Source organism: Bombus affinis, chromosome 6 (assembly GCF_024516045.1).
Source record: "Bombus affinis isolate iyBomAffi1 chromosome 6, iyBomAffi1.2, whole genome shotgun sequence".
Classification (NCBI taxonomy): Eukaryota; Metazoa; Arthropoda; class Insecta; order Hymenoptera; family Apidae; genus Bombus; species Bombus affinis.
The window spans coordinates 12,677,649-12,689,395 of NC_066349.1; the positions used below are offsets into that span (position 1 = coordinate 12,677,649).

An 11,747-nucleotide genomic window follows, 5' to 3' on the forward strand; every position below is an offset into this window, starting at 1 on the left:
AAACACATCGAGATTTTTTCGTAAAATACATATTTTCCCTAATTCGAGATAATATTATGTGTGTAACAATAGATTTTATTTTATAGTTAGATTGTTGGATTAATAATCGCATTTCAAAACAACTATTTTGCGACCCTTGTACATACTTCATTTATTTTAAGATATAATTTAATTATGTATAAATCAACTTATTTTACATAACACTTTCAATATTATTTTAAATAAATTTCTTTTATCGTTGAACCTATGTACTATTTTCTTATACATTATGAAAATATTATTAGCTTTATGCACTTACTTGATACACAAATTTTGATTAGTTTATTATATTTTAAAATGGATTTCTTCTTAACAGAGAATATATGTGAATAAATATATTATAGGAACCGTGAATATAATAAATATACAACGTGGAAAAAAGATATATTCTTTTTTCAGATAAATACCAAGAACCATATTTATTTCTTTTCCATTAAATTACATTAACAATTTATTAATTGTTAATTATAATTATTAATTAGATAATACAAAACTAAAATTCAATTTTTGAAAAGTTTTAAAAATTTTGTTTCCTAACTTTTAACAAGAATTTTTGATATTGTTATTATTTAGTATATTTGAATGTATAACTTACGGCATTTTATTAAATACACAAATTACAGTTTTAGAGTATTACATAAACATAAGCACTGATATAAATTTGTTAAAATGTTTAGTAAAATGAAATGAAATATTTCTATAAAAAAATGTTTGGCATAGATAATTAAACAGAAATATGCAATTTCACTAGATTATATAACTACTTCATAGTGATTTACTTTTTATCATTTATTAAATATTATTAAATAGCTACTATTTAATATCTACATTTTGCAAGGAATTTGATAAAACTAAATTTACAAAAATAATAAGAGGAACTTCTTTTCTAAATTAAATAAAAACATTGTAATCAAGAAATATAATTATTTCACTATTGGAAAAGTTAAATGTATAGTTATATAAAAACAGTATTGTGAAATATTTTCAAAATACGAAAATATTCTACAAAGTACATAAATTTTCATTATATTTTATCTTTTATATTAATTAATTTTCATGTTTCTATCCAAACATCATGTTTAAATAAATTTTGTATATATTATAAATATTTTACAATTACTTGCTATGTAATTTTTCAATGCAAACACTAAGCTCTTGAAGACATTCTAACAAATTATTCATATTAGCACTTGAATGTCGTAAACCTGATTGTTCTCCACCAATTCCTTGCCTTTGACCTAACTCAAAATGAAGTTTAGCTAATTGCTCTTGTTGCTCTCGTATTTCTGTCATTTGTTCCATACTACAATCCTTTCCTGTATTTCAATTCTATATTATTCCAATTTTATATTTACTCTGCTATATTAAAAAGCATATTTCACATACCAAATGCTCGTAAATTACCACTATGGAAATCTTCCAAAAGTTGTAATAAAGCTTGTTCCATACGACGAACATCAGGAACCTCTGACAAAAAGCAATGATGTTTGCATGGTGCCATAGCTTTATTTAATGACACCAAAACACAACCAAAAAATATAATGAAAACTTAACAATACTTAAAACAGAAAAATATATGAAAAGATTATAATATATTATTAATTAACAAAAATATAAATTTTCGTATTATTAAATATAATATGTAACATTATATAACTGAAAATTAAATAAAAAGATATTATTTAAATGTTGCTGTAAATATTTTTAGGATACTTACTACTATATTTTAAATAATATTTTTAAAATGTTACTATGAAGTACGAAGTTACCTCTATGTTGACGATTTATTTTTGGTAGTTCTGGTCGATTTGGTTTTTGCTTTTCCTTTTCATTCATATACATTAGACGTGACTGATTACCATGATTTGAAAGATTCACAGCACGGCCAGAAACCATAGATCCTTGACTTGTTGCCTGACCAGAACTTCCTTTACTAATAATTGGTGATGTTTGTACATTAGTTTCCCATAATACTTGTTGCTGAAATAATAAACTCTTTTACTATCTTTATTGTTTTATTTAAATCACCATTTTTTCGAAATGATACATTTGAATTTCTGTTTTAGTAGACAAAATTGGGTAACTAAATTCATACCGATATATGAGAACTATGTGTATCATTTTTACTTGGATGATGAGATCTTGCTGGTGTGGAAGGTGGTGTAGCTTCTCCACCTTGACTTAATGGTTCTTCACATTCTTCTTCTTGAACTAATTGTTGCAATTCACCACATCCAGACTTTTCAGTCATCCTGAGCAATTCATTAATTTAATCAAAATTTATATTCCTCTTGTTATTAAATTTAGATATTTGTAGAATTTTTATATATATATCAATGGATACCTAAATTTAAATAACATTTAAGTGACATTTTATAAGAAACAGAAAAAAAAAGATATTTAAATACTTGTATATACGTACGCAATAGATCTAACCAAACCCTTTTTTAAACTTGATATTTTTTATTGTACTAACATCAAAAATATTATTATAATCTAAACATGTTATTACACATTCACAATTATATCATTAGTAATTGTTTTGTTTATTAATTTTTTTCTAAAGTACATAGTATTGTAATGTTTTTAATGTATTGCCTTCAAATTATAAAAGCATTTCTACGAAATATATTTTATTGTATGTACAATCTTCCTTTTCCTTCAAAGAATAAAAAAAAATTGAGAAAGAAACATTTTATGAAAATAAACAGTTACAGAATTAATTTTTCATGATTATATATTTTCGATTGTACTTTGTACATCTTGACATGCACATAATATACAAACAAATCATCTGATTATCTGCAATTTCTAATAAGTGATAACTGGCATTTATATAACTATATATAACTCAAATTTTATGTTGATAAAAAATGTTGATTAAGTGTTGTAACTTTTAACAAAACATTATACGCTATTTCATATACGATATGATTAAAAACCATACATGGTTTATTCGTTACATTTAGCATAGTGACACTTGAAAATGTTTCTACAATTCATTTCTAACCTTTATATCAAGAAAATTATGACAATGTAGCGCGAAGGAAATTTTAATTAAAATACACATCAAGAAATTTCATATTAAAAGTGAGTATAATATTTATATTATAAAATGAAAAATTATATATACATATATATGTATATAAATACAAAGCTATTTTAAAGATACTTAAGTTGATTTATATCATATATAATAAGAGAAATGATAACATATCTTTATGTTATAGATATAACTAATATTTCTATGATTGCAAGAATTACTTGGTGAAATTTGGGATGCAAAACATTTAGCAAAAACAAACAAAAGACAATCTGATGATTCATTTTATTAAAATAAATAATTATAAAACTATACAATGTCTAACTCAAAACTTGTTTTGAATATTATAAGGTAGAATATTATTAAATATTATTAATATCTTCCTGGGAGCTATTAGTAAATATAATTTATTTATTTAGTCTTGAAGGAATGATCATGAAGTTTAATGTGACGTCAGATATGACTATCAATAACATAAAAATTATTGCAATAAAACATTTCTACGGTGATGATAAATCAAGAAGTCCAACAAACTTTCGTTTAGTTCATACATCTGAATTCAAGTGGCTTATAGATGATCTTAGTGTAATTAATGAAAAAGTTAATGAAAATGGTAAAACAATTTGCTAAAATTCTGTGCTACATCAGCAGATATATTAAGCAAAATAAAATGATTATCTTTATTACAGATGAATTAATGTTAATAAAGATACGTCCAATACCCATAAAAGAAAATTTATCTGCAGAAATTTTGAAAGGTCCAGATAAAGAAATAATACTACAAATAACAAAAGATTTACCCATATGTAATCCACCTAAACCTATTCCATTTCTTCCTTGTCCTGCTGATGTAAATATACACATACATGTATAATTATTGCATTTTATGTATTGAAAAAATTTACGTTATATATTTTGTATTATAGTTTCAGAATGAAATACGAAAAATTTTAATTACACTTGTAAAAGCATCAGCAAGGATTATATCATATAGCCCAGTAGCACAAAAGTTTTATGATATCTTAAAAGAAAAATTAGAGGCAAGATGTAAACCAAATATTAATACAAATGCTGCAAAAACTCTCACAGAAATGGGTTTTTCTGAGAAAGAGGTTCTGAAAGCTCTTCACTTACGAAAGTACGCAATCTACTATTTAATTTAATGTTCAGAAGTATTAATAAATTAAAAGTAATATTTTATGCTCTAATTTTTAATTTATTACAGATCAAATATAGTAGAAGCATTAGAATGGTTAGCAGAACATCAGAATGATCCAGAAAATGATGATGATGATGATTACTTAGATTTGATATCTATTGAAAAAGGTAATAATAAAGATGTTGCAGTTTCCAGTTCATCTATTTATACATCAAAAATGTCTTAGGGGAAACAGGTATTGATTTATTTGAAGGAGCTAATTATTTAGATAATATTTAATACAAGTTAAGTACAAATAAATCTTCTTGATTTTATTCTTGAAAAAATTTTAAGTTATGATAAGTGTATATTTTGAAAAATCATTTCATTTTTTGCTATATATAAAGTACTATAAGTATTATGTAATCATAATGTAGTTTTTCTTTATAAATTATATTCTTATTCAATTTCATATTTAAAACATTCACACATTAATTCATACATATTTAAAATCATCCATATAATTATTAAAACTAAAACATATTACAATTAAAAATAAAACTTTACAAAGAGACCATTTCTTTTCAGAAATATTAAAAATTTGTTTACAGCCCATATTTTGATTTATAAAATAATAATATATGTAATAAACATATTGATTGAAAATGATTAAAATTATGATAAATTATATGTTATTATTACATGTTGATTTATGATTGTATACAAATAAATTGATAATTATATGTAGGATGTGAAAATTTGAAGAAGGAAGAAAATGTACTCAGCATAGTAGATCATTTACTAAAAAGTTACCATTACCATAGGAAGATGGATTTCAAACCTAGTTCTAGAGCAGTACAATCACTATCAGAGATGGGATTCGAAGAAAAGAATATTATTGAGGCACTAAAAATTACTGGAAACAATCAAATTAATGCTGTGAGTAATCTATATAAATTTAATTTTATTACACTTCAAATATATGCTTCTTTTCAGTGTGAATGGTTACTTGGAGAAAGGAGCCATAGTTTACAAAATGTAGATAAAGAACTTGATCCAGGTAGTCAAATTTATAAAGTAATCATGAATGATCCACGTATTCAACTTAGTCTTACAAATCCTAATATGTTACTTGGTAAGATTATTTTTATTAATAAATAATAAAAATTTAAAAAAATTAATATAATTAAATAATATAATAATTAATGTAAAAATTAAATTTTTAGTGTATTTATCACTGTTAGAATCACCAGTAACTATAAGTGAACGAATAAGAGATCCTGAAGTAGGACCAGTATTGGATCACATTATATCAATGTATCATGCCGAAAAACATACGATTCATATCAATCAATATGCAATTGATTTCTAATTTAAATATTATTTTGTAAAATAAATTAATATTAATATTATGAACAATACAATAATAATATAAATTATAATAAAATAATAAATGAATATCATAAGCTTGTAACAAAAGATTTTCTAAATGTTTTTAATGATGATGTAATAGACATACATACTAATGAAATTTATTATTATGGTAATATATTAGATATATTTAATAGACTTCTATTATATTCATGAATGATAAATTTTATTAATATTGCTAAAAATCTGTTTTATGATATGTATATTTTAACATTACATTTTTAATTTTGAGTATATATTCATATGGACATAATATATTTTTTCCAATTTTAGAAAAATATATATGAGAGTATTGCATCTCTGGTATTACACATTAAAAAGTTAAATAGTTCCAAGAAGTACAGTTTACTGTCGCTAGTATCGACTTGAAATTTGACAGATAAATCACACCACGTGTTTCAACTAAATATTTTTTGTAATAATGGTTTATTATTTTACAAGTGAAGGTATTATTATTTATCACTGGCTTTATGTTTAATGTATATTTAAATTTTTTCATATACATTTTACTATTAAAAAACTAATAATATTCAGTAAGGTTAGAATGATAATTATAATTTTTAATTATAGTTGTACAACCATCGGTAACATTATTTATGGGAGTCGACCAATATGAAAGTAAGTGAAAAATTCTAAAATATATTATAATGTATAAAATACGTTCTTTCAATATATATTTTTCTAGATGATGACCTCATAAAGTGGGGTTGGCCAGAAGATGTTTGGTTTCATGTTGACAAATATTCTTCAGCGCATGTATATCTTCGACTTCGCCTTGTAAATATTTTCTATTAAAAACATGCATATTCTTTTACACATTTATGTATGCATATCTATATATGAATACATTATTTATAGGGTCAAACAATAGATGACATACCTAGCGTAGTTTTAGAAGATGCAGCACAATTAGTGAAAGCAAATAGTATTGAAGGAAATAAAATAAATGATATTGATGTAGTATACACAATGTGGTCCAATCTGAAAAAAACACCAGGTATGGAAATAGGACAAGTTGGTTTTCATAAAGATAAGGATGTTCGTAAAATTCGTGTTGCAAAACGAATAAATACTATTGTTAATCGATTGAATAAAACTAAACGTTCAGAACAAGTAAATTTAAGATCAGAAAGAGAACAACGGGACAGAAATGAACGGGAAGATAAAAAGAGACTTTTGAGAGAGCAAAAGGAAAGAGAAAAGGCAGAAGAAAAACGAAGAAAGGAAGAAGCGGAAATGAGGTTAGACAAAAATTATGGTACATTATTAACAAATATAAATTGTTTAATCTTGTCAGACTTAACATTATTTTCTACTTTTACAGAAGTTATAATTCTTTATTTAATACATCTAATATGACATCAAATGTAGAAAATAGTGGATATGATTCAGATGATTTTATGTGATGAAATTATTAATATTATTTGTAATTTGATTGCCTACTCACCATAGTTTGGAATAATAGATGAATATATTTAAAACAAAAAGCATATATAATTTTAAAATTAAATTTGGTTGATATTTTAAAAGAGAATTATCATTAAACATTACGAAAATCCAAAATAATAAGGTAATGTTGAAACTAAAATGTTAATTAAAATATTTTTAAAACTGGATTAAAGTACAAGTTTTGCACAAATTGCAAAACAATTTTTAACGTTGAGTGGGTTTCTCTTATATGAATTCTATTAAGAACATTAATATGTATATTAATATATACATTAGTAAGTAAATGAATATAATACTAATCATGTATTTTAATATGTTAGTACTTATTTTATGTAAGATATTCATATAAAAGATAATTTACATACCTTAGTATTATTAATAGTTGAAATCAATTACTATAAAATATATAAAATTTTCAAACATTTATTTCTATAAAGGACATTCAAAAATTATATAAGACATATTTTATTATGAAAATAAATAATAATTATTACTATAATAATGTAACATTAACAGCTTCCAATGCATTAATTATCCATGGTGGATATTCCTTGTTCGGAAACAAATCTAACATGAATTGCTGTATAAATTCTGGGAATCTTTGTTCTTGGATACTTTGTCCAATATCTTTCATCAATTTCATTTGGAATGCAATATTATGAACAGATAGTAAATGACATGCAACTGTTTCTACCGTTACAATATGATGAAGATAAGCACGTGTGTATGTTTTGCATGTACTACATTCACATGATTCATCTATTGGCCTCATATCTTTACGATATTGAACTTGTTTTAAATTTAATTGACCAGTACGTACCAAAGCACAGCCAAACCTCTAAAAAAGTAATATATGCATTAATAGATTTCATTTTACCAGTTTGTTGCACTTTATGTATATTCTTCTTTAATTCAAACACATTATCTGTAATTAATTACCGCTGTTCTTGTAGGAAATACACAGTCAAACATATCTATTCCCAAAGCACAACAAATAACTAAATCAATAGCAAATCCAACACCCATTAAATAACGTGGTTTAGTTTTTGGAAGTATATTTGTAGTAAGGTGTACCATTCTCCAAAAATCATCTTTAGATTCTCCACCACTAGAAATATTATTAATTATAAAATAATCTTTTTCTTTCCCTAAATTAATCCATCTAAATTGATATTTTACCTTAATCCACCTACAGCATAGCCATTCACTTCACGTTTAATTAATTGATTTGCACATTCTGATCTAAGTTTAGGATCAAGACCTCCTTGTACAATTGGAAATATACTTTGCCCATTTGATCTCTGATGTGCTTTTAAACATCTATCTAACCATCTAGTTGTTCTGTAAATAATATATTGAGTATTAAAAATTATTTTGATAGGAATTAATAATATATTATATACGTAAATACAATAATATTATTTATAAATTATATATATAAATGCAATTCTACCTATGCATTGCTTCTTCTACTCTTGGTCCTGTTAATGTTGTTTTAACAACATCATCAAGTTGCATAATTATATCTGCTCCTATTATGTTTTGTATTTGTATAGAATGTTCAGGTGTCAACATGCAATCTGTTCCTGTAAAGTAATATTAAAGTATTTTATTTGCATTTTTACATAATACAATATAAGTACATATTGTTCTTATACAATGATTACCATTATATGGTGATTTAAACTTGACACCTTCTTCCGTAATTTTAGCAAGTTCTAGTAATGATACCATTTGAAAACCACCAGAATCTGTTAATAATGCTCTTTTCCAATTCATAAAGTTATGTAAACCACCAGCTTTCTGCATTATATTAAGACCCTACAAAATCCAGTTTTTATCAATAACATATTTGTTCATTTTATTTGAATATAAGTAACTCAACTATTTTATATTTTGAAGAAATATTAAAAGCTTTATGCTTTATATATTTATATATATTACATACAGGTCTTGTTCCAAGATGATATGTATTTCCAAGTATAATTTGACAATTCAATTGTTCTAATTGTTGAGGTAATATGCCTTTTAAAGTACCCTAAAACATTAATATTGTTATTAAAATGTATAATGTGACTGATTTATATATATATATAATATGATTGTAAGTAATAGAATATTTTATAAACAATTAAATCTTATTACAAGTTTAATGATATGCCAAATATGATTTGCAATGTCATAAAACATTAATCTTTTTTTTTTTAATTATATTTAACTTACCTGTGTACCTACTGGCATAAATACTGGTGTATCCACATGATGATGAATAAGAGTCATCCTACCAGTTCTAGCTTTTGTAGTTTGACATTCGTAAAATATTTCGAAAAGTAGTGGTGATTTTCGTTGTTGTAACATTTTCTTCAGTTTAATAATTTAGCAAATAATGTCAATAATGTATTTTGTTTCATATACATACATAATTAATAAAATGTTTATAAAACTGTCACTTATATCACAATTTGCAATAATAATAATAGTTTATTGTATCAAACATAATCTAATTTGTTTTATTGTAATTCTAAATGTGTTATATGTAATTCTAAAGTTGTTCAATATTATTTAATATCCTTTACTTCGAATTGTAAACTGTAGCTGTAAAATTCCAGTTCAAAGACTCGTGTATATATATGTATATTTATTATATATCAGTATTCATCAACTTACTTTCCATGTGTAATATTAATCTATTCTACAATTTCCTTACGATAACATTTATTATCATCTTTTAACTACTTTAAGTACTTTTGTACAAGGAACACATTTCAGTGCTATGTTATCTTACTTTTGCGATTATGTAAATACGCCCATATGTAATAGTAGCTAATAATAAGATATTTATACATTACATCGCAAAATAAAAATGAAATTTTCTAGGGCTTTTCCTAGATTGAGGTTAGGTTTAGGTTTAGCTCAGAAGTAAAATTACAAATATGTATAATTGCGATATTTTTTTCGTGATATTTTGTTTATTTAAACAGGCCTTTTAACAATATCAAAGTTTTAGAAAGAAATTGGAAATACTGACCAAATTGCTCACTATTACCAATTTAAATATACAAAGTAAGTTCATAATAGCAACATTGTCGTAGAACTTCTGCTTGTTGTAAATATCACATCATCAGTGTAGTCTTTGATTACAATGTGTTAAAATAGAATAACAATATTTATTTTGTACCCTTATCAATGTTAAAACATGTTTTCATACGATAGTTACAGATTATGAAAAGTCCATATGCTAGAAATTTAATTTTCTCTAGTGAAAAATTGGTATCCTATAATTTGTGTTCATTTTTTGTCCTAGAGATATTATCCTTTGTTTTATAGAATACAAGTGTTAAAAAATAATGCTCATACCTTGTTGGTATTTTATATTAAGTTTACGATAAAGTTTAATGAGAGTAATTTAAAGAAGATAACAAGAAAGAGAAATTTGTATTACTTGTGAAACTATGTTGAAACCAAAAGCATTAACACAGGTACTTAGTCAAGCTAATACCGGCGGCGTAGAAAATACATTGTAAGTAAAGTATTTCTTTCGTTAAATTAAGGACGATTTATATGCATGTTTTTTTTTTAATATAATTTAATAACTATATGATATTATAAGATATATAAATATTAATAAACATGCAAGTGAAATCACATATATAAATTTACATATTTTTCTTATCGTTATTGTAATTAGGAAAATAAAAGTTTGTGATCAAATATTTTAAATGAAAATATATTTCAGATTATTAAATAGAGATGGTGGTTTATTAGCTTACAGTGGTTATGGAGATAAAGATGCAAGAGTAACTGCTGCTATTACAAGTAATATTTGGTCAGCTTATGAAAAAAATGGACGAAATGCATTTAAGGAAGATGAATTGCAATTCGTATTAATGGATTGTGTGGTAATTATCAAATATTAATAGATTTGATTATCAAGTAATTAATTATATAATACTTAAATTCTATGCAATTAAATGGCTTTATTAATATCTTTTACGAATTGATTACAAATAAAAATGTTTGCAATGTACTGCAAAAATATTTTTAGTAAAATAATATGTATATAGTTATTAGTTTTTATTGCAAATTATTGTTCAAAAATTTCAGTTGGATATTAATGAAAAGTTGTAAACAACATACGGTTATATGTTATATATATATTGAAATAATACATTTGTAACATGTTTTTTAATGAAACATTTTCTTTTAGGAGGGCAAAGTCGTTATTACCGAGGTTGCTAATTTGTTATTATGTTTGTATGCAAAAGAAAATGTGGGATTTGGTTTACTAAGAGAAAAAGCACAAGCTTTAGCAAGATACCTTGATCAACCATTAAAAACAATAGCAAATATGCCTTAATCAATGTTTAAACATATATCCAATTTTGTTGTAAAATTTAGTTTTATATTTTAATGTTTATAATTTATTGTAAAGATTGATACTTAGTACTGTCTTGTAAATAATATATTTTCGATTAATAAAAAACTTATGTAATCATTTATATATTAAAGTTTATAAAAATGTGATACCCTTAGAATATAAATCTAGCTTCGAAATCAAATGTTAGTAGCATCTTCAAAAATGTAGCATCTTCTTGGGAACTTCATAGAAATGAAGTTTTAAATTTTATTGTAATCGATGAAATATGT

At 24.0% G+C, this 11,747-nt stretch overlaps 5 protein-coding genes across 11 annotated transcripts; 3 read left to right on the plus strand and 2 right to left on the minus strand.

Moving 5' to 3' along the window:
• Positions 1–624: 624 nt before the first annotated feature.
• LOC126917528 (coiled-coil domain-containing protein 28A) lies at positions 625–3,068 on the minus strand. Of its 5 annotated transcripts, none has more exons than XM_050724466.1 (5): positions 3,050–3,068; positions 2,135–2,291; positions 1,809–2,019; positions 1,426–1,542; positions 625–1,355 (listed from the first exon to the last, which is right to left on the minus strand). In XM_050724466.1, exons 2-5 carry the CDS (start codon positions 2,288–2,290, stop codon positions 1,156–1,158), a joined length of 684 nt encoding a protein of 227 aa, XP_050580423.1. In that variant the 5' UTR covers position 2,291; positions 3,050–3,068; the 3' UTR covers positions 625–1,155. The 5 variants fall into 5 exon arrangements, with proteins under 5 accessions (XP_050580423.1, XP_050580422.1, XP_050580421.1 ...); XM_050724465.1 differs by lacking the exon at positions 3,050–3,068 and adding an exon at positions 2,462–2,778; XM_050724464.1 differs by lacking the exon at positions 3,050–3,068 and adding an exon at positions 2,462–2,778 and having other exon boundaries at positions 2,135–2,383.
• Positions 2,872–5,763, plus strand: LOC126917523 (ubiquitin-associated domain-containing protein 1). Of its 2 annotated transcripts, XM_050724455.1 has the most exons (10): positions 2,872–3,129; positions 3,270–3,433; positions 3,502–3,695; positions 3,772–3,932; positions 4,009–4,220; positions 4,308–4,408; positions 4,468–4,476; positions 4,969–5,159; positions 5,217–5,355; positions 5,447–5,763. In XM_050724455.1, exons 2-10 carry the CDS (start codon positions 3,399–3,401, stop codon positions 5,590–5,592), a joined length of 1,188 nt encoding a protein of 395 aa, XP_050580412.1. In that variant the 5' UTR covers positions 2,872–3,129; positions 3,270–3,398; the 3' UTR covers positions 5,593–5,763. The 2 variants fall into 2 exon arrangements, with proteins under 2 accessions (XP_050580412.1, XP_050580413.1); XM_050724456.1 differs by lacking the exon at positions 4,468–4,476 and having other exon boundaries at positions 2,874–3,129.
• LOC126917530 (coiled-coil domain-containing protein 25) lies at positions 5,633–7,290 on the plus strand. The gene is made up of 6 exons (XM_050724471.1): positions 5,633–5,763; positions 5,925–6,097; positions 6,222–6,269; positions 6,337–6,428; positions 6,510–6,892; positions 6,976–7,290. Exons 2-6 carry the CDS (start codon positions 6,073–6,075, stop codon positions 7,055–7,057), a joined length of 630 nt encoding a protein of 209 aa, XP_050580428.1. The 5' UTR covers positions 5,633–5,763; positions 5,925–6,072; the 3' UTR covers positions 7,058–7,290.
• A 217-nt stretch (positions 7,291–7,507) lies between these two features.
• LOC126917524 (queuine tRNA-ribosyltransferase catalytic subunit) lies at positions 7,508–10,148 on the minus strand. Of its 2 annotated transcripts, none has more exons than XM_050724459.1 (8): positions 9,768–10,148; positions 9,324–9,461; positions 9,049–9,138; positions 8,768–8,921; positions 8,554–8,686; positions 8,280–8,441; positions 8,040–8,208; positions 7,508–7,938 (listed from the first exon to the last, which is right to left on the minus strand). In XM_050724459.1, the coding sequence occupies exons 2-8, from the start codon at positions 9,456–9,458 to the stop codon at positions 7,594–7,596; spliced, it is 1,188 nt and encodes a 395-aa protein (XP_050580416.1). In that variant the 5' UTR covers positions 9,459–9,461; positions 9,768–10,148; the 3' UTR covers positions 7,508–7,593. The 2 variants fall into 2 exon arrangements, with proteins under 2 accessions (XP_050580416.1, XP_050580414.1); XM_050724457.1 differs by having other exon boundaries at positions 9,324–9,695.
• Positions 10,149–10,352: 204 nt separating this feature from the next.
• LOC126917533 (ragulator complex protein LAMTOR2) lies at positions 10,353–11,599 on the plus strand. The gene is made up of 3 exons (XM_050724474.1): positions 10,353–10,620; positions 10,837–10,999; positions 11,308–11,599. The coding sequence occupies exons 1-3, from the start codon at positions 10,553–10,555 to the stop codon at positions 11,455–11,457; spliced, it is 381 nt and encodes a 126-aa protein (XP_050580431.1). The 5' UTR covers positions 10,353–10,552; the 3' UTR covers positions 11,458–11,599.
• The last annotated feature ends 148 nt before the right edge of the window (positions 11,600–11,747 follow it).